This window comes from Asparagus officinalis, chromosome 6 (assembly GCF_001876935.1).
Source record: "Asparagus officinalis chromosome 6, Aspof.V1, whole genome shotgun sequence".
NCBI classification, from domain to species: domain Eukaryota; kingdom Viridiplantae; phylum Streptophyta; class Magnoliopsida; order Asparagales; family Asparagaceae; genus Asparagus; species Asparagus officinalis.
The window spans coordinates 2559001-2581495 of record NC_033799.1 but is presented as its reverse complement, the minus strand read 5'-3'; the positions used below and the strand labels follow the sequence as shown (position 1 = coordinate 2581495).

Genomic DNA, 22495 nt, shown 5'->3' with positions numbered 1-22495 from the left:
GCGGGTTCGGGAGGAACCGTCTATTTCTTTTCCTTTACGTTTATCTGCCAAATGATTATGGCGAGGCTCGCCAGCCTTCGAGGATTCGCCTACTTGGGTAGGCTCGTATGCTCGGTGTGGTTTGTTCGCATCAGGGATATGACCTGAGAAGCGAAGTCCTCCTGAGCGGATGGCTCTGCTGTCCTCGGTTGACGCTCCTGATTTGGAGGGCCTTCCGAGGTCGGGCAGCTTGCCTTCCTGTCTAGCGTTTCTCGGGCCTGTGTGATGGTTCAGGCCATTATGAGAAATGGAGGTTTGGACCCCCTGTCTGACGGGTGTTTGCCGTCGCTGTTGGTTAGTTCTCCCAGCGGGGAGAACGTCACCGTGGGTTGTGGCATTGCGGTTTGTGCCAGAGTGAACCGGCGCTTTCTCCGAGGTAGGTGTCTGTGTGGACCGCTTGGCGATCCATCTGGCAGACCCTTGCCTCTTGCGCTCGATCTCTGGGTTGGCCCTGATCGATTGCGAGGGAGTGGGTTCCTCCGATGAAACTCGGGTGGAACCCTCAGGTGCTGAGGCTTTGACCGTCTGAGGTCGGCCTCGGCGCACAGCTCTGTGGCGTTTGCGGGACGCATTGCCACCCGAGGAGGAGGAGGACAAGTATTCTTCGTACTTGGCCTGGTCGAACTCGATTTCGAGGGACTCTACTGTCGTCCCGATAGTAACCTCATCAAACTGAGCCACCACCATTTCACTCGATGAAACAGCTGCTCCCACTGTGGTCGCCATCTTCTGTAGGGTGAAAATTTGATTCTTCCGAAGAAAGGAGTTTCGTTTGTATTTATAAGAAAGCTTATTACAAACTAACAAATCAAATGTTTACAACAGAAGCAGAGGGAAAGCCCTCCTTGTTTAACGTGGGTTCCTCGGTGGCGATAGGACGCTTCGCTCGATGCTCGTGTCGAGTCTGCTTCCCTTGGACGATCCGATCGAAGTTGCTGCCGGAGCTTCGGTTCTCAAATGAGGGAGCCTTTGGCAAAGGTCCAGGTTCAACCTTTGGGAGATTAGCCAGCAGAATATGCAATGGCCAATCCCCCTTTTCATGCTGGCTGAAGATGGGTTTTAGTAGGCAAGGGATGACATGGGCCATCCCTTGATTCATGGGATTTGACCATGTGAGGGAGACAGCTTGACTACTCCTTGAATTATGGGATGTGACCACACGTCGTTCAGAGATATCCTGTTGTTCACCTGCAACAGGAGCAGTCATTCGAGGAGCCATGTTTTACATCATGTTACTTAGGAATGGGAAAGCCCCTCCTCGTATGCGTGACAGCCGGCTCTCACCCTTCGCTTGGACAAGTGAGGTGAGTCGCATTTATGAGGGTGCAGGTTGATTTGGCGTTTGTCTGACCACTTGTACTGTGGGCGGCTATTCGGCGGGCCTGGAGTACCGTGTCTTCTCTCTTCTGGTCGAGAGAGGTGGGAAAGCGGGTTCCTAGTACTTGAGTGGGCTTGGACAGCTCGCCGGGTGCTGGCGGATCCGGCTCTTGACTCAGATAGCCGAGGTGAGCTGCATTTATGAATGTTCAGGTCGACTTGACACCTGCCCAACCCTTCGTACTGTGAGCGGCCGCTTGACGGTCTTGGGGTACTGTGCCCTCTCCCTTGATTTGTGGGATTTGACCACTGATGTAACTGTTCCCATACTCCAAGTGGGCAGTTGACAATGAGCTGGCGAGTCTGCAGCTTGGGTCCATTTGTGGGATTTGACCACTGATGTAACTGTTCCCATACTCCAAGTGGGCAGTTGACAGTGAGCTGGCGAGTCTGCAGCTTGGGTCTGCAGGCGAGTTTGGGACTGCAGGCAGACTTGGGTCTGCAGGCGAGCTTGCAGGCGAACTGGGTCTGCAGGCGAGCTCAGGTGCGCAGGCAGACTACTTGGGGTCTGCAGGCGGATTTGAGACTGCAGGCAGAGCTGGGGATTGCAGGCGAGCTCAGGTGCGCAGGCAGACTTGAGGTCTGCAGGAGGATTTGGGACTGCAGGCAGGCAGACTTGGGTCTGTAGGCGGATTTGATACTGCAGGCGATCTTCAAGCCGTTCGGCGAGCTCTATAGCATGGATCGAAGAATAGGCCGTAACTTTCAAACCGTAAGTCGGAATTGGACGAATTATATATGAAAATCGCCTATCTCGACGAGATGGGGCCATCCGAACCGAGCCAAAGGCTTCGGTTCGCTTCCTCCGTTTCGCCAAATTCCTTACGGTTTGGGAGATATCTGCGTTTTCCCCTTTTTATCAGTGTTTTTCCCCTTTTTGCTATTTCGTTTGTTCTGAACTTCTCTGATAAGGATTAAAGGCAATTTTTATTGCCTACATGGAGGTATAGTGGCAGGTGGAGAGCTGGCGACTTCTGTTGATTCGACTAGACTGCGGCATTTGGGGCTTGGCCATTCCAGTATTGATTCCTCGCATAGATTGAAAGAGGGTGTAAAGACCTGCAGTTTAAAGTCCAGTGAACATGTTGATGTGAGCAAGAAGACCGAGGTGAAGTGTGGCACCTCTATTCACCGTGCTAAGGGTCGTTCTGGAGGAGTTCACGTGGATGTTTGGGGGCCTTCCAAGGGGGCATCATTTGGAGGTAATAGGCGTCTGGTTTCCTTTGTTGGTGACTGTTCTAGGCGTGTTTGGGTTGCAACCAAATCCCCTTTGGAGAAAGTCCTAGTAGTACCCAACAGATTGAAGAAGTGTGTAATAGACAGAAAGGTGAAGGTACTCCATTCTGGTGCGAGGTACAAGATGGACCTATTTCTGTATTGGAGCCGAGCTCACGGCATTTCGAGACACTTCGTTGGAAAGGAAATCTTGGGGCAGCTAGATAGGGTGATAAATTTGGAGAACCGTACCTTGCTGGAGGAGGATCGGTGTTTGATGTCAAGCAATGGTTTGCAGAAGAGTTTCTGGACAGAGGCTTCGACATATTTGGGTCATCCTATTAAAGAGTTGTCAACTGCTATGATTGGAGGTAAAACTTCATTAGAAGATAGGTCTGGTAGTGTCACTTTGGTTGAGGCTTCGATGAGAAAGCCAATTGACTCTCAGCAGGTGGAGAGTTTTGGACAGACCTTAGAGGTATCGCAGCGGGTGGAGAGTGATGCTACTTCACATTGGGTGAAGATTACTCCAGATCATTCTGCATTGGTTGGGATTCCAGCTGAGGTGACACAGCGTGGAAGTCATTTGGATTCAGATGCAGATGATGAGTTGGATTTTGATTCGAGTGCAGCTGATAGATATAGTTTGGATATAGCCATTGGTTCACCTCAGGTGGAGGTGTTTGAGGCCATTGGAGGTGCTATCAGCCGCAGAGTTGATGATATTGGAGAAGGGTTGCGAACTCTTCTATTGGTTTGAGGTCGTTCGCGGCCATTTGGGTGAACTACGTAAGGCTTGATTCCTTGGGCAAGAGGATACGTAGGCAGTCTGTATGATGCAGCCGGTTTAGATTTTGATGGGGGTGAGATCAATTTGGTGAGTTGATACTGACATTTGGAGAGTGTTTGCATTCTCATTTGGGTTCTCGACTTGTTATGGATTGAGTCCGTTGTCGTGAATTGTTTCACTTCGTACTTGGTCTCCATAGGGTTTTGAGCGAAGGCAGAGGGGAGAGAGAAAACTCTTTTTGGCGGCTGGGTGCAGAGAAGAAAAGGCAGCGCAAGTTTTTTGAGAAGAAAAATTTCAGAGGCTTTTCGGCTGTAGCAAGGGTTTGTGCATCCTCCTTTGAGAGAGATTTTGTGAGAGATTAGAGAGTTAGTTTGAGGGTTTATTTTGTGAGATTGTAAACCTATTGTATTTTCTCTCTAATAGTAGATCCCCCTCCTTGCCCCGTGGACGTAGGCAGTTTGCCGAACCACGTAAAATTGGTTGTTTGAGTTTGTGGCCATTGTAATAGTTTTAGGATCCCTCGACGCGCAGTCCTAGAGCTGACGAGAGGAAGAGCTAATATCCCACTTTGATGGGATATTAGGCTTTCAGATTCTTGTTCCCTTTGAGAAACAAGAATTCTTATCGATCTTTCTCTCTTATTATGCACCAGAAACTCTGCCGAAATTTCCGCTGCGCACAACACAAAATACAAAAAACAAGAAAATTGGTACTTTTTGATTTCTCAAAACTTTTCCTATAATTTTTTTAAGAAATACAAGAAAATAATATTTTAGGTGGAAAACATTTCCTATAATTTCTAGAAATTGAACCAAACACCCCCTTAGCCAAAAAGTCAACAAGCTTGGAGTTGGTTCATTAAAATGAAAGTAGTTTGTTTTGATCGCATACTGTTTTTATAGTAATGTTCCAGTTTCATGTTTTGTTGTCAGGTAGGTTTACATTATTATCTCATTTGGTTAATAAACACGTTGATTGATTGATTTAAATGGTGGCCAGTACTTAGAGCCAGCCTAGTATTACTGAAGCTTATAATAAATTGCTTAAAAAAGCAGCTATAAAAGCAATTTATATAAGCTACTGAAAAAGCTGTATGATAATCAAATATCAAAAATTGGTTAAAAAATAGTTAAGGTGTTTGGTAGAACTATGCTCAATGATCATTGTTTAAACATAAAATGTTATATGGTATATAAACTAAAAATAGAATTTAACTTTTAAAAGCACCCCAAGTTTCTTGTAAAAACATCCCTAATGGAAGCGGTTTCAATAAACAATAACATACTAGAAAATTTTTCACCAAACACTATTATTAGCTATTTTTTGAAAAATAAAATAGAAATACCCTAAAAATAATATCAAACTGGCCCTTAATCTCTTATGTTAATTCCAGAGAAAGCCTTTAGGGCTCGTTTGGTACGCGGGAATAAGTGAGAATGGAATGCAATTCTAACTCTTTTTTCCCGCGTACCAAACACGATGTATTTTTAGATGTTAGAATTGAAATTTTCACTTCTTATCAATTCCCACTTTATGTGGGAATTGTCATTCTCAACAATTTAACAAGGAATTGATATTCTCACTTAAGTGAGAATAAAAGTAATCAAATAAATTCCAATTATACTCTCCTTACAAATAGATATAAATTCCCATATGAAAATTATTTTTATAAAAATTTAACTTATCTTAAGCTACTAGTACAAATATATAAATGAATATAACTTGCCCAAGTTCCAATATACAAACATCGTTCCTAAGTAAATTTATATCACTGACCTTGCCATAGTTCTAATATATTATGATATTATTTTTTAATAAATCTCTGATATTGTTCATTCGTTCCTAAGAAGTATATTAACGCGGATCTTGCCTTAGTTCCAATATCTTTTAATAAACTAGATATACTTTGGAGTGACAAACTAGTTTATCATTTTGCAATTTCAAAACTTAATATTTTGATACTTTGATGGTTGTCTAATTATTTTGATCGTACTATTTTATGGATATTTTGATTAGAATTTGGATATTTCTAATAATTTTTCGAATGTGATAGTTTATGCATATAAAATTTTAAACTATAGATACTATCGTTTATATTAATTTTGACATATGGATGATAAATTGCACTTTTTCCCTTTATTTTTTTCCCCCCAAACATGAAATCTCAAAATTTCTTTTATTAGGAGATGTTGTGAAGAGTGCTCAATTATATGCAATATCTCGTATAAGGCATTCTTCTCTTCACTAACGCACAATGAAGTTAGTAACATTAGCTACTCGTACAAATAATAGACATGTAGCACTAGAAGTTAGAAAATTAAAATTAAAATTATTTATAATTAAAAATAATTTCTATAAAAATTATTTTTTAATTTGTAAGCCAAAAGTCTGAAATTGTTGTCGAAACGGTGTGCCAAAATATAACTATTACATGAAAATTTATTTCTCTAAGAAAAAAATATCATTTCTATAAAACTTAATTTTCTAAAAAATAAATTATTTAGTCATTTTTAAAAAAATAATTTTTTTTTAAATTTTGTGTTTTGGTAAGGGCATTATTAAAAAACTAAATTTTATTCTCACTTGTGAACAAATGATACCAAACGTGAGAATAAGAATAAGATTGTCATTCCCGTTTTATTATCTAAACGCGTCCAAACATTAGAATGAGAATGTGCATTCCATTCCCACATCTATTCTCATTCTGACTTGGCTCCATTCCCGCGTACCAAACGAGGCGTTAAAATAATAAGATGGAGAATTCTCACTTTGTATGATCTTCGTAAAAATATTTTTTTCTTTATTTTCTATATTTTTCCAAATAATTTACTGTACTTCCGCAAATAGAGTTGTTCACATTTATACGCAATATAAATGATAATCATTCATTAACTGTAAACGAGAATTAAATGATGGATGGCGTGTGTGATTTAAAAAGAAGAAGAAAAAGAACAAGAAATAAAACGAGAGGCAACAATAACCGTTTCCATTAATGCTTCTTTCCTTTTCTCTATTTTAATTTCTTCTGCTAAAACGTGTTAGCTTTTGCTTACACATATAAGACCATTTAGAACATCTTCAACCATACTCTCCAAATTGGAATATTCTAGCTAGAATATTCCAATTTGGATAGTGGAATTTGGATATTTGCTCCAATCCACACTCTACAAATATTTTTATTTTTATTTTTATTTTGTCAAAAAAATAATAATAATGTTGGATATAGTTTACATTAATAAATTTATTTGGAAAAAAAATAACATTAGAAAAGTGTCGACGAGAGCTTTAAAATGAACCCAATATTAATACTACATAACATGACTGTGCAGGATGAACGCGATACGGAACCAGAGATTATTGTTCATGATGAATCTTCAAGACCTAAAGAGATGGAGATTGATGATGCCGAACGATTCCAACGATCCCTTGATCGACATAGGAAGATTCAAGACATGGAAGCTCATTTTATGCTTCGGAGCATGCTAATTGAACATTTATGGTAGAGGCATGGCAACAAAGGAATGTAATTTAAATATTATAATTTATACTTGTATTTTCTTATGGGGCAAGTTAAATAGATCTCCATATTTAAATTTTCATATCTGATACTTATTTAATTAATTTTAATAATAATAATTTTATAATAATACTAAAATAAATTAATCTTAGTTTCATTTTGAAGATCTTTACGAGACCTTTACAAATATATAATTATTTTGAAAATTAGGTTAATATTTTTTAACTATATTTATTTAAAGTTTAACATCTAATTTAAATTACTAAGAAACGATGGCAAAGTGATAATTTTTAAGAAATTAAATAGTTGAAAGCTCGTAAAATTATAAATAATAAAAAGTTGAATAGTGATATGATATGCATCTTAAGATCATAAGATTAAGTGTAAAATTCTAGCTTCACTCTCCAAATTTAGAGAGTGAACTATCTCTAAATTTGGAGATCTCCAAATTTGGAGAGTGGTTGGAGAGGATTCACTCTCCAAATTTGGAGGGATGGAGATTTTGCCGAGTGATTGGGGATGCCTTTATAGCTCATTTATGGTTATCAATTTTGAGCTAAAAAGGTAAATTTCCTTGTGTTTTTATTTGTGACAGAAAGTTTTCATTTGTTTATCATGCTCATGGGACTTCTTCAATATCTTGATTTAGAGAGTTAACTTATTACTTTATCAGTAAAAAAAGCTACATACTTAGATTATCCCAAAAAATAATAATCCAAATGCAACTAAAGATAATCATTTTTAAGAAGATTAAATTTGCAGAGTCATGCGAGATAAGCAAAATTTATTCCAGACGATGATGATTGAGAGTACTTAGTGATCACTTTCATAATTTTTCCTCGGCATAGTTAATTTTTAGGCAAAAATATTTGAGATTACTCCTTTTTTGAATCAATGATAAATTCATTACATTTTGTGTCATTGACATTATCTAGGTTATCTAGTATATTTTAGATATATTGATGACATGAGTAATGTAGATCTTCATATCTCGTCAATATTAAGATATGCAAGTTTTGTTGGGAAATTAACAGTACAACAAAATCTTTCCCGTCTTTGTGATGAGATGAGAATAAAAACAGAAGAGAAAAAACAGAGAAATACAAAGAGAAATAGAGAGATTGCACACGCAAGATTTAACAAGGTTCAGCTCAAATTGAGTCTACGTCCTCACACGCCCTTTCTTCACCGTTTCCACTATAATCAAATGAAAGCTTATAAAGAGTCTTCTCTCAAGTTGGTATAACTTAACTTGAGGATCACTTTCTCTCAAACTCACTTGAGGATTACAATTTTCTTTCAAACTCACTTGAGGATTACATATTTGCATGTGGTTCTTCTTCTTGCTTCTTAGTTGTCAACCTTCACTATCTCCCCTCTATTTATAGAGAGGATATGTCTCTTACGTACACCACATTCATTGCATGAGAGAGTAAAAAAACTAGCCCTTTGTTTTCCCAATACATGGGAAAAGACAATCTATCAATGCATGCATATAGTCAACCATAAAATTTCAATGGAATAAATCCATATTAATTCATCATGAGGATGGACCCCCGCTTCCCATCAAGCTTTCTTTTATTCATTATGTTATGATCTAACAAAATTGTATAAGAGAGGCCTTTAAAAAATAGACATTTCCCTATTAACTATCTAAGCAAAATATCTACAGAAATTCTCCAAAACATAAGCATATCTTGGTGTATATATCACGCGAAATACAAAAGATTTGCATATCCACTACATGGACTGATAGGCATTGGAAAGGTATACAAAACAAAATCCAGCATCAAATCCCACAATTCCTCCCCCCAAGTGGGCCCCACATTAAATTATGCCTTTTGACCATAAACTACCATTTTGTTTTCTCTACCCTCCAATTTATTTATATATATACAAGCACAGTCATCTCATGTCAAATTAAGTCCTGTCCTAAATCACAGGAGGCTGTTTTTTTAACATCCTTACCTCTTATGAGAATAAACCCAAGCCCAAGAAATGCCATTTCTCCCTCTCCCCTAAAAACTTTGAAAGCAACAAGATTGAAACTTAATAATATTCTTTGGTCCTTAACAGCCTCCTTCTTTGAAAAAAAAAAAACGGTTGGGAATTAAAAACCAAAGTTTTCCTCAAATGACTTCAATGGGAGGTATGCTTTGTTTCTACCCTGTGTTTTTCTTTTATTTTTTGTTAAGTAAAGGGAATTGGAGAAGACCCATGAGCTGGGTTTTGGTTTGTGATGAAGCTGATTGATTATTTTCTTGCATCTCCAGTTGTTAATGGTTCTGAGGAGAGTTCAGATGTTTTGTTGGGTTCTGATGAAGGTAAGCTTTTTAATTTGGGTTTTTTTTTTCCTTTTAGCTTTTGCCTAGTTCATGGGTCTTTTCCTTGATGCATTATCTGGTTTTAGAGCGAATATCTTTGTTCTGATTTTTATTATAATTTTTCCAGTTTAGTTTTTTGAACTAGACATCAAAAGTTGAAGCTTTTTTGAAGAAAACATGTGGAGAGAAAAGAACCTAGGATCAAGAGCTAATAAATGAATGTTTTTTTTGTGTTTATTTTCCTGCAGAAAGTAAGGAAGCCCAAAGGCAAAGGGGGGAAAATAACTCTGTTCAAACTCTCTATATTAAATTATTATCATGTTATTTCTGTTAAAGTTTTTTAATGATAAGTTTAATCCTTGGCATCTTATTTAAATAAAAAGGAAAGCAAAGTGGGAACCCAAAAAGTTTCTCAATTCAAAAATGAGGGGGGAGAAAAAAGGGTAGATACCAAAACTAACATAGGAGAAAGAGAAGACAAAACTAGTTTTTTTTTTTAATTTTTAAATGACTTGCTATTATGAAATTCAGTAGTTTTCACTTTTCACTTCAACCCTTTGATTCTTCTATAATGAAATTAACTGAAGCAAACAGCATTGTAATGCATTTCTTAACCCATTTCCATTACTCTGGAACAGAAAAAAAGAGCGCAAGCTCAAAAGAAGAACTCACAGATGATCAAAACTCTCCTCGAGGAGTTTTAGAGAATTCTTCATCGAGTACAGACTCTGACAGTGGAAGCAGCAGCGATCTCTCATGTTTGGAGAGATCGAGCAGCTCACATTGGAGGAGTTTATTTGGAGGTTTATTGAGGAAGAAGAAGCCAATGATGAGGTTTTCAACATTTCCTCCAATTTTGGGGAGTTCTAGCTTAGAGAGAATTGGATCTGATGAAAGTGAGAAGATGGAGAGTGGAGAATTTCAAGAAGAGATTTTGAAGGGGAGGCCTTCATGGAGGAGCTTTGATTATCAGGAGCTTGGAGTTGCTACTGATAATTTCAGTCCAGGTATAATAACTAACTTATTAAATGCAGAATAAAGCAAATATAAATTCATAAGGTACAAGGTTTCTAACCTAAAATCTCTTAAGTAGAAGTGTGGGTTAAATTTTACTTGTATTATTTATGTTTCTAAATTACTCTTTATTATATTTGTATACGCAACATTTTGTTGTGTTTTGTTTTTTCATGAACTTTGTGCAGGTCCACCATAGACTTGTGTACACAAACATAATTCATTTATTCGTTCTAGCTTGGCGTTGTTAATAGTTTCTAACTTTATTTATTAGAAAGCTTGGAGTTTTTTTTAATCATCACAATCCTTATTTTCCTAATTAGAAAAGTCAAAGGTGGAAAAGGAAAGAAATTGCTAGGCATCAAAAAAATTTCCCCCATGAATTGAAGCTTGTCCAAAATTTATTCACATGGTAGTAATAACCATCAAAGGCTACAGCTCTTGTTTTGAGGGAAAACACGGATTACATTTGTTCTTTCCTCAGTATCTCTCATCTTCATTTGGGTTGTTTTGCTTAATAATCATGTTAAAACCAACATATTTGAATCAGTTACAACGATGCCTATATTTGGCAGGTAAATTAATTGGAAAAGGAGGACATGCAGAGGTCTACAAAGGCTGCCTTCCCGATGGCCAACTCGTGGCCGTGAAGAGACTGATGAAAAAACAAACTGAGGATGAAAGGATCAGAGATTTCTTATCAGAGCTCGGAATTATTGCTCATGTTAACCACCCAAATGCTGCACAACTTCTAGGGTTTAGTGTGGAAGGAGGATTGCATTTGGTTCTTCAGTACTCTCCACATGGAAGCCTTGCTTCTGTTCTTCACGGTAAAATCTTTCGTATCCTACATAACTTCGCTAGAAGCATTATCATAGGTTTTTTTTTTTTGGCGTGTATATATAACCCCTCTCAGTCTCAGATCATCAACTGTGGAAAAGAGAAATACAACCTGAATCAACAAATCGCCAACTTTGTCGGATGTAGTGTGTGTGACACACACACAAAAAAAAACCCTCTTAGTTATAACTTATATTAGCACGAAAGGTTACGTTTGAGAACCTAGGTAGTTTATGAATCAGGGTTCAAGTGTCATTCTCGTATTGATGGTATATTCTATTTGATTACAAATGCCCTCTTTCTAGCAGTTTCGGATAGTTTTAGTCGTATGCCAAACAAGTCAGCTACCAACTTGAGTGTGAAAGGAGTTGGTACCATCAAGTGGAGTGGAAACATAAATCAACCCAAAATGCTAAATTATCTTTCAGAAGTGTGGTTTATTCCTTAATTGATTGTAGCTTACGAAACTTAACAAATCTATCAATAGCCTTTAGTTTGTCCAAGTTCTTGTGTCAGCCCAATTCTTAATATTTAACGTCATGGAATCTTGATTATATTTTCTGATATTTTACTAGAAAAAATAATAGCTTGGAACCACCAAAACCTATATAAAATTATAAAAGAAAAGTATTGACAGCCCTGTGAAGAAACAAGAAAAAAAATGATTAGAAATAAGCAGTGTAAAGAAGCAAGAAAAAAAACATATGGTGCATAACGTCGGTACTTGATATTTAAATGTAAACCTAGGTCCTAGGTTCATCTGCTGCCTTCATTGTGAAAAACTGCATACTAACCTCCTTGACAAATAATGTCTAAAGTTCAACTCAGCCTCTATTTTCCCAAAGTTTTGCCTTTTTTTCCCTTTCTTTTTCTCTCTCCTGAAATTTGGTGGTTATGTGATAGAGTAGGTTTAAGATTGTGGCATATCATAAATCCTGGTTCATTGCTCATACATCTTTTTAGGATTAATCTTGGCTTTATTAGGTGATTCAGATATTAATCACCACTTTATTAAACCATTTACTTGATAATTAAACCATATTGTTTGTCTTAGCCAAGTAATGGAGCTAAATTCAGTTCTTTAGGTTCAACGAAGGTCCTCGAGTGGAAGTTCAGGTTCAAGATTGCATTAGGCATCGCTGAAGGGCTACTGTATCTTCATGAAACATGCCAAAGGCGCATTATACATAGAGATATTAAGGCATCCAACATACTTCTTACTGATGACTACCAACCTCAGGTATGACTACTAACTTTGTTCTCTCTTCATTTTACCCCCTCCTTTTGCAATCTCAATAGGCTCTCTTCTACAGATTTCAGACTTCGGGCTTGCAAAATGGCTGCCCGATAAATGGAGTCACCATGTTGTTTTTCCTATTGAAGGCACTTTCGGGTGAGAATTAAATCTTTTTCTTCGTCTTTGAGTAGTTCTTAAAATCTAGTAAGTTGCTTATGTGCTGAATGATCCAGATACTTGGCGCCAGAGTACTTCATGCACGGAATAGTTAATGAGAAGACTGATGTCTTTGCTTATGGAGTTTTGCTTCTTGAGCTCATAACAGGGCGTCGTGCTGTTGATTCATCTAGACAGAGCCTTGTGATTTGGGTATGTTGAAAACTTGTTTGAATTCACCAATCTGATACTACTTTCTAATTAGTATAGAATTAGTCACGGCAACAATTTCATACAAGGGTAAGTTAGTTAAATTAACCGGTACATTGATAGTTTTGTGGATAAGAACACACCTTTCTAGCAAACTCATGTCTTTTCATAACTCAATGCATCTGTGTCCAAAACAAAAGATTTACCTCCACTTTTGCTACAGGCAAAGCCTCTACTTGATTCAAACAATCTGAAACAGCTCATCGACCCATCTCTTGGCGATGCTTATGATCCTGAAGAATTGAAGCGTGCGGTATTGACTGCATCAATGTGCATTCACCATCTGTCTACAGCTCGCCCTACCATGAGTTCGGTACGCAACAGTTTATAACCCCATCATCTTCCTTTATTCAAGAATCATCCAAATGTATTTGCAGAAATATTTCGTGTAGGTTCTACGACTTTTGAGAGGAGAAGAAGGATTAGTCGAGCTAGTGGGGAGAGTATCAAGGTTGAATATGAGAAGACCGCTGATGTTTGATGCTGGTGATTCGGAAGACTATACTTGTTCGAGGTATCTCAATGATCTCGACAGGCACAAACAGCTTGCATTGGAACAGTGAATTCAAATATGAGAGTAAAATATGTTGCATCATTTTGATTGTATATGAGGATCCCTCGTTTGTCCAAATTGAATTGGTGCAAAGAAGGATTATGATCTCATGTCAAGATTTCTATTCAGGCTTATTTGGTGATTTGTATCAATGTAATCTTAGCTCATTGCCTGTTTGGAATTGAACAAGTTTCTGTAAACTTGGTTAGTAATGCCAGGGAAAAAACAGATCAGAATATACCATCATGTTGAAACTGTTGATTCAAATGTGAAGGGTAAAAATCTGGCTGTGAACTCCTGAGACTAATTTAAGAAAGTATCCAGTGAACCAAACCTACTGAACATGCAGCCAAAGTTAAAAATCTAGTTAAAATGAGGAGAACATTATGTTTACTTTAAAAAAAAAAATTTCTCTAATTTGCCAGTAGTACCCCTCTCACACAAATTCAATCTCATTCTTTATTCTTCAAATCCGTTTAATAAAATTCTAATCCTAAATCATTTTCCACTTCATCTTCTCCGACGTCTTCCCCCATGTTTAATAAAATCTGGATGTTTGGTATAATTACAGTCTGTGATATTCATATAATACCATCAATACATTATGGTGACGCATTTGAAACTAATGATAGCATTCAAAGTCGCTTGCTATTTGCTTGCTATTCTTTGTGATTCAAAGAGAGCATTTTTAATAAAAGAAAAAGTATTAATAGCTCTGGCATTAAACTAGGAAAAATAGTGATTTTAAATAAGCGGAGTAAAGAACAAGACTATGAGCATCAATATCTTAGTGTTATATTCTTAAACATCGTTTTTTGTACTTTTTAAATTGTCTAACATTCTCGACCACAAATGTTTTGTTGCCTGTAAGTTGTTCTATTCCAATTTCCATAGGATTTGTTGATTGCGGAATTTAGAAGCTCAGGTCCACTTTTATAATTACGGGTTAATCTTGTGAACTACTTTATCCTCATTTTCACCATTTAAACAAGAAAATGTATCCTGAATATAAATTATGAACCAATATCTTCATACTACAAATTATGGATGCAAAGTCAACTCCATGTCTAATTCCTGGTATCAGGTATTGACCCAAACTCCTATTTAAACTCACCACTCTTTCTTATCTTATCCGATGTGGGACTAGACACGCATATTAATCACCTTAAAACTCTTACAATGCATTCATCACATAGCTATCAAATATCTGTAGGAACTTCCACCACTTCACTCATGGTGGCTAAGTAGACTATATCACTCCCCTACGGGCATCCGCGGATTCTCCCGACACCTTTGGGCTTCACATTGAAAATCATCTGTTTTTTTTTTAATTACTTGGACCATGATCTTAGCTCCGATACCACTTGTTGGGAGAGAAATCGAGCCTAATCTAGAGTTGATGTGCCTTAAACAGAAGGTAATATTCAATTTTAACCCAAAAGCAATAGCTATCAAGTATTAACCCAAACTTCTATTTAAACTCATTATTCTTTCTTATCTTATCCGATGTGGGACTATACTCACATATTAATCACCTCAACAATTCCTTATCTAATTATTATCATCAACCGATTATAATTTATCCATGTAAAATTATACATCTCTTCCATCTATTAAAATTTAAAAAGGAGAGGGGGAAATAATTTGTACACTGACATATACAAGTAATATCTTTCGTTGTGTATGCAAATGATCAGCTGATCAGTTCATATTTTAACTCTCATGGCTCAAGCTCCAGTAAACTTATGAGCAATACCTCAATGTTTACATCTATATGGCACCTCCTACAAGGAAAAAAATAAAATAATCAATTAAACCTGAGGAAAGAAAATAAAAATTCTGACAAAATCAAGAAGAAAAATACCCTGTAAAATTATGTTATATTGCAGAGTCCTGCCGTAGAGGTTGGCCTTCAGTCTGCTGATTGTCCAACGGCATATACTGAGACATTATCGCCATGATCTCCGAGTCCATGTAAGACTGAGACCAAACAAAAGCGATAAATCGTAAATTTCATAATAAATGTGCCTCGTGATATATAGTCAATTCTAAATAAAAGACATACCCGAAGCCTGTATTTGTAGAATACATAAGCTGCTACTCCGGCACCAGCCAGACAAGCTAGTACAAGGATTGTCATAAACAACCCAAATCTTGATGTTCTCTTGGCTGCATCAATAAGAGTTGAGAACCTCAATTAGATCTCGGAACTTTTTGATATTATCATAATTCGACGATAATTGGCTCTTATGGTTAAAAAGAAAAGGGGTTAAATGTATAAATACATCTCTTGTACGTAGCGAATTAGCCACTTACTACCCCTAAACTTTTCTATTAGCACTTAGACCTCAAGATGTTAAATCGAAATAATCTCACTCTTATCTGTACTTGTCACGTGAAGTCGATGTATTGTACACAGATCCCCTGATATTTCAGTGTGTTGCAGAGATAACAAAGAGATAATTCCGTTGGGACATAAAGAAGACATTAAGAGGTCTAAGTTCTAATAAGAAAGTTTAGGATAATAAGTATCTGCAATTAGCACAAAGAATATCTACCATCACTTACCAATGCATATGTCCTCTCCCTTTATGTACAGAAGGTTTCCCTTACACTTGCAGTCATATCCACCCCATGTGTTCTTGCATGTACAGCCATCGCATTGACATGCAAGTCGCTCCTTACATTCATCAACATCTGATGCAAAATAATTGCCAAAAATGAGGCCATTTTAATATTAAGTAAATGAAAGATATATGTAAATACTAGCCAAAAAAACTATTAGTATTTAGCACCTTCACATGTATGGCCGTCACCACGAAAGCTAAACGGACAGCGACACCCACTCAGCTGAAGTTCCTTTATGTATGAAGAATGAATTATTATAGATTGTAGGCAATAAATGTAACAAAAGAAAGGGAGACATAGCATAAGTTAACATCACTGAACTGAACAAGCAGAAAATGTTTGCCCATTCCTTGTTTCCGACCAACAACCTCCATTGTTCAGTGAACACCTTGCAGGACCAACAGCTGCAAGTTGATGAAAATTATATTGAAAATTCAATCATAGAGTATTGAACCGTTGATAATTAAAGTTTTAGACTAGATTCTTTCACAATACTGAAACTTGATAAGTCATGATATTAGGATCTTACTATGATTTCTTATATGTTTCGATCCTTTACAGACAATAAACTTTTCATTTTAACTTATCGTACATCTCTTTCGTCCTTCTATGTTTGTCGCCCAAAAAAAAGCATGTAGTTGGTGAATCTATCTACTGCTTATTGCAATCTTGTAAACAAAATCTACTATCGTATAGCACTTAAAATCTTCGAACATTGTTAATGAACAAGTACCTTTACAAGAGGTGTAACCATCTCCTTGATACTGAATGCCATTCGCAGTTGGGCACTCACAGATTCTGCCCCTAAAAGTGTCCTAAAAGAGAAAATTATCAATTACTAGGACAATTAGGACATGAACATTGAAAATATAAAATCTATACATTAAGAAAATATTCAGAAGGCAGACAAAACAAAGGGAAAATACTTTGCAAGCAGTGACATTTGATCGAATGTCCTCCCAACAACCACCATTTGATTCGAGGCATTCATTTGTTTCTACGTCTGGAAGCATGAAAAATGAACAAGATATCAAGAATATATAGAGTAAAGAATAATCAATGTGATTTTTCATTGGAAGGAGATTGGCAAATACCTCCACTCAAGCAAACTGGAGGTTCAGTAGACTCTTTAAACCCAGCACATATTGCCTTCAAAACTGCTGTCCTTTCCAATATCCCTTCAAGAGAGGGGAAAAGGCATTTTACTTAACAATATGATTATAGTTTGAGAGATTCTACAATCACAAAAATAAAGGTAATTGATGACCAAAAAATTTTGTTTCTCAAGGAAACATATAAATCTCTTTGTTTCAAGTTCCTCTCTTCCTGTGGTTGTGAAGGGATCAAGTATATACTATGTTATGATGATTCTCATCCTTGGCTACTATAGATCAGTAATACACAAAAATTTCTTGCAAAATTCCAAGCAAAGAGAATCTGTTACGAACCTCGATATTGAACATTGTTGATGACCAGAGTTGGCAAGATTGTTACATCGCTGCGGGAGCCTCGACCAACCTAAAACCCGAGATATGCTATAAATTAAAAATTGGCACCATTTTTTAAGGGTGTAGATCACAAAACTTTATTGTGTAAGATTTCATTCAAACCAGGAATTCATTTAGAGAGATGAAAGAGATGCAATACCTGTACTTTTTGCTCTGTCTTCAGCACCTCATTATCAACATCAGCTTCAGGATCACCCATGCACTCTTTGATTTTATCAAGAGATAAACCTAATGCAAACAAAACCAAGAAAAATAACTTAACAAATTTCATTATGTGCACAAGAGAAATGAATGCAGAAACCCTGCAAGAAAACTTACGGAGAGATTTTATAACATCTTCAGCACACTCTTTGCTATACTTCTTCTCCTTCATTGAGCATCTAGCATGAAAATCCGTGACAAAATCCCACCAAACCCATGACCGGTTGCTCTCATTAGCAACTCTATGTACACAGAGCTGCCTCAAATTCTCAACCACAACATCTTTACCTTCATAACCTTCCCCAAAATTTTGTTCCGGATCAGGAGAACAATATCTCCCATGATTTATGCACTGGGACTTACACTGCCTACTAGTTAAAAACGGTTGAGGACAATACCAAGTGATATAATGAGGAGTGAACTGAGTGAAACCGGTTTTTTCAAGAACTTGAGCATGACCTTTAAAGTTTTTAACAAAGTTCATTTGTTCATCGCATCGAATACCACATTCATCATTACTGTTGGTCCAAAACTCGTATTCCACTCTTTCATCAGGGTGAGGCATTGATTCTCTCCAGTCTAATTTGACTACAACTTCTTCAGTTCCCTTTTCTATGGCTTTTTTGAGGGCTTCACCAAAAGCTCGGTTGACTAGAGCTGATGGAATGGTGATTTTTTCAATGTAGCCTTCATCTTTGCTTTCTTCAGGGGTGTCCATGGTTAGTAGAGGTTCGTCGATACTGTCAGCAACTAGGACCGCAGCAGCTCCGGCGTTTTGCGCATTCCATGCTTTCAAAGCAAAGTAACAATCTGTTGAAGCATTAGATAAGAAAGCTAATCACAAGTTTGCCTTGCTTGGTAACAATCATGAATGTTTTGAAGAGAAAGAGTAGAAGATCTAGCCTTATAAATGTCTATTTACATGATGTTTCATAAACCTAAATGCTCCATAAATTATGATTAATGGCCACAAATTCATAATCAACACTTAAAACCAACATATGGAATAAATAAAATAATATTATCAAACATTATATCTTTGGAGTCAACATTACATTCAGAAGCAGCATTAAGTTTCTCCAATAAGTACAAGGTGTGACAGCATGACGAGTGCTCTCAAATGAAAAAATAAAATAAATTAAATTAAATTAAATATCTAGGAATAGAGCATAAAGTCATTCTCTCTAACATTATTATGGAGAGAATGACTGAAAACAAGAATTAACATTAGGAATTTTCCTGAAGTTCATTCCTAACAAAAGACTCTCTGATGCTTTACATTGTCTGAATATGGAGGGAATCAGCAAGTAAATTTTTAATCAGCCAAACATATGGTTATATGAACCGCAAATTCCATGATTTTCAGCTTCTGAATATGATCCATGTCCGTCGTTTGGTTAGTGTGCAATGGGGAATTTCAGTTTCAAGTATAATTTCGACTACTGAGGTGCAATTCAACAGATTTAGAACTTCAACTGGATATGAATTTCTATGCAAATGGCTCTTTAACTTCATGAATTAAAAGAAATCACAGAACTGCAATCCTATAACGAAAGGGATTCAAGCATAAATCCATACATCTCGAATTTGTAAGCTCAAAATAGTGTTGGATATTTTTGTTTTTTAGTAACAGTCGCCCATGAGTTTTTAAACAGCCATCATCTTTGAAAGAGAAGCAGCCAAATTTGATTTTTGAATAAAGTGGTGGGTCCCACCGAAGAAAAATTAGAGCGTGAGCCCCACATACATAGTAAAATATATTATTTTATTAGTGCATAGTGTTTTTCCAAACGCTATAAATAGACCTCAAATCCTTAAGGAAAATTCATTCCAAAAACAACAATCAATATATACAGATATAGATTGTAAAATAGTTAGTGCTTATAGGAATTTTGCATGATAGATCGAGAAGATCTTTTGCCTGATAGATCGAGGAGATCTTTGCCTTATAGATCGAGGAGATCTTGACAGTACTGGGTCGGTGCACACTAGAGTACTGGACTGCTGTTTCTGGAAGCAATTTGGCCTTGGGATTCTTGCACCGGAGTAGGCCAAATAATGCTTTAAGCACAGCGTTTTACAAACGCACAGCAGCTGAGTTGAAAATTTTAAATTATTGTCCTTTAATTTTCTGTTCAGATTTTTGTTGTTATATATCTGTATTATTCCAGTTTTAACCACAGGCGCCAACAATCTTAAAGCATTATTTCGATCTACCATGGATCCTACGAGGACTCTTGGAGTGGACTGTCTTAAGTTAGAAAATTTTGACGGATCCAACTTCAACGCATGGCGTCGAAAAGTGATCTTCGGGATGCAACTCCTGAAAATCTACTTTGTGGTTTCTGAGGAGAAACCTGACTCTGAAGAAGACTCTGAAGCTGAAGCATCTTGGGCTAGAGATGATCACTTCTGCAGGAGTTATCTTCTTAACTGCCTGGCCGATCATCTGGCAGATGCTTACACCAACAAGCTCTCTGCAAAGAAAATCTGGAATGCTCTGGAGGACCAGTACAAGGATGAGGAGAAGCTGTCTAAATCTCACCTCATTGATAAATTTCTGGACTTGAAGTTCGAAGATGATACTGAGGTTTTGCCTCAAGTCAAAGAGCTTGAAAAGCTTGTTATGAAGCTGAAGGATGAAAAAATCAGTCTTTGTCAAACCTTCATTTCTGGTGCAATTATCAACAAGCTTCCTCCATCTTGGATGTCATTCTCCACTGACATTCGGAGAAGGAAAAGACAGGTGACTCTGTCTGATTTGAAGAGGTTCATTCGGATCGAGGACGAGACTCAGACTTGCACGAAGACTGAGCTCCTTGCTAAGCAGAAGGCATCTGCTAACATGGTGGCTGCTAACTCTGAAAAGGGTAATTATTCATCTTTCAAGAAGAAGTATTTTAACAGAAAGAAGAATCAGAATCCGAAAAAGGCAAAAAAGGCAAACCAGATCGCAGCTAGGGTTCTTCACTTCGTTGCCTCTCTTCGTGTTCGGTGGCGACGAACAGGGAACGAGGAGCTCGGTGACGACGAGAACCGGCGACGAACAGGGGACGGCGAGCTCGGTGACGACGAGAACCCGCGACGAACAGGAAAAGCCGATTTCGGTGACGACGAGAACCCGCGAGCTCGACGAACAAAGGTGAGTTCTCATTTTTCACTTTTTTTTTGTTTTTCATCTGTTCCCTTTCTCTTCTTTCATCTCTTCTTTTCTTTTCTTTCATTTATTTTCTACTTTCATATCACGACGAGATAAGTCGGTCTTTTTTTTTTCCTCTGCTGTTGTTCACTCTGTTTTTGTTTCCCTTTCTCTGTTTTTCACTTTTTTCAATTTTTATTCTCTTTTTTGCTGTGTTTTTCATCTGTTCTCTGTCTTTTTTTTCTTTTTTTTTTCTTCTCAGTTGACTGTTAATGATTGAGATAGTAAGCAAGTAAACTGATTTTTAATTGATATTAGGTAATTATTAAAGTGATTTGTGGACTATTTTGATTAATAATAAGCTATGATTACTTAGTGTTTGATCACTTGATTAATTATAAGCTAATGATTTTTAATTTTACAAAGAGAGATTTATGGGGAGATTTATCTTATCTTAAATTAAATGTGCATATGTATGACTGTTGAAATGTGCAGATTGCAGATTCATGAAATTATGAACATTGCTAGTACTATTTGCTTCTTATTAATACATATTACATAACATAATACATATCAGTCAAAATTGTTGAAAATGTGCTACTATTTGATTTCTTGTGCGAGACTGCGAGTATTGATTCTTGCTATTTGAGCTAGTTGTAGTGCTACAAGTTGACTTGAAAGTTAAAACTTGATTCGCCATTTATAACCTGTAAAGAAGGAAAACAAAATTTAGCAATATAGTTGTTAGTGTCATGGAATATAATATATTAGTATGAAAGTTTGAATAATTTTCCATTCATCTTGTATATCTCAAAATACTAGTGATGTGTTATGTCAAAAAAAAAACTAGTGAATAGTGAAGTAATATTGCAATATGAATTTAATGTATATATGTGTTTTGGTGTAGATATGTCTTCATCGGCGAGTGGTGGAAGAAGACAAGATCCTACATGGAAATATACTTCATTAGTTGATGAAGAGAATGCCAATAAACATAAGTGCATATTTTGTAACAAGATCACAAATGGCGGCATATCCCGACAAAAAGAGCATCTAATCGGGACGGATAGAAAACGCAAAAATGTGAGTCTTTGTCAAAAAGTCCCTCCCGATGTGGTTGAAGAGCTAAAAGATTATGAAGAAAGACAAAAAATGGCTAAAAGACAACAAGCTATAGATGAATATCTTCCCGAACTTGGAGATGAGAACATGGTGGAAATTGATGATGAGGAGGATGAAGATGAACAAGTACAAGAACATAGAGATAGAGGAAAAGGCTCGGCGGTTCCTAGGTCATCTTCAGTAACGGCAAGAGGAAGAGGGAATGTTGGCATGCACAGTGCGGGATCTTCCACGGGCCCAAAGAAGAAGGGGCCGATGGATGCATTTCTTACATTCGATCCCGCTCTTGAGGTCGCCAAGGATGAAAGAAGGCGCAAGTTGAGACAATCGTGTATTGAAGAAAGCCTCAACAAAGATGCAGTGGCTAAAGTGCATCAAGACATATCTCGGTGGTGGTATCAAGCCAACATTCCCTTTAATGCCGCTCGTCTTAGATCTTTCAAAATCATGTTAAAGTCCGTGGGGGCTTTTGGGCCTAACTTGCCTCCTCCGACATTACACCATTTGAGAGAGCCTTTGCTTAGGAAGGAGAAAAAATACACTGATGATCTGATACAACCTCATA

At 37.1% G+C, this 22495-nt stretch overlaps 2 protein-coding genes across 3 annotated transcripts in view; one reads left to right on the top strand and one right to left on the bottom strand.

The window, feature by feature from the left end:
* Window positions 8871-13599, top strand: LOC109845554 (receptor-like cytosolic serine/threonine-protein kinase RBK1). Of its 2 annotated transcripts, XM_020414819.1 has the most exons (9): window positions 8871-9087; window positions 9212-9262; window positions 9901-10269; window positions 10852-11106; window positions 12202-12356; window positions 12430-12509; window positions 12587-12722; window positions 12943-13092; window positions 13172-13599. In XM_020414819.1, exons 1-9 carry the CDS (start codon window positions 9072-9074, stop codon window positions 13340-13342), a joined length of 1383 nt encoding a protein of 460 aa, XP_020270408.1. In that variant the 5' UTR covers window positions 8871-9071; the 3' UTR covers window positions 13343-13599. The 2 variants fall into 2 exon arrangements, with proteins under 2 accessions (XP_020270408.1, XP_020270407.1); XM_020414818.1 differs by lacking the exon at window positions 8871-9087 and having other exon boundaries at window positions 9099-9262.
* LOC109845058 (vacuolar-sorting receptor 6-like) overlaps window positions 14860-22495 on the bottom strand; it is a 16065-nt gene continuing 8429 nt past the window's right edge. The window contains exons 2-13 of the mRNA XM_020414246.1: window positions 17787-18479; window positions 17608-17696; window positions 17409-17478; window positions 17055-17138; window positions 16887-16963; window positions 16694-16775; window positions 16282-16364; window positions 16128-16191; window positions 15901-16029; window positions 15398-15501; window positions 15197-15312; window positions 14860-15116 (exon numbers count right to left, since the gene is read on the bottom strand). Of these exons, the coding sequence (XP_020269835.1) occupies window positions 15211-15312; window positions 15398-15501; window positions 15901-16029; window positions 16128-16191; window positions 16282-16364; window positions 16694-16775; window positions 16887-16963; window positions 17055-17138; window positions 17409-17478; window positions 17608-17696; window positions 17787-18479 (1577 nt within the window). The 3' untranslated portion in view covers window positions 14860-15116; window positions 15197-15210. The remainder of the gene's footprint in view (window positions 15117-15196; window positions 15313-15397; window positions 15502-15900; window positions 16030-16127; window positions 16192-16281; window positions 16365-16693; window positions 16776-16886; window positions 16964-17054; window positions 17139-17408; window positions 17479-17607; window positions 17697-17786; window positions 18480-22495) is intronic.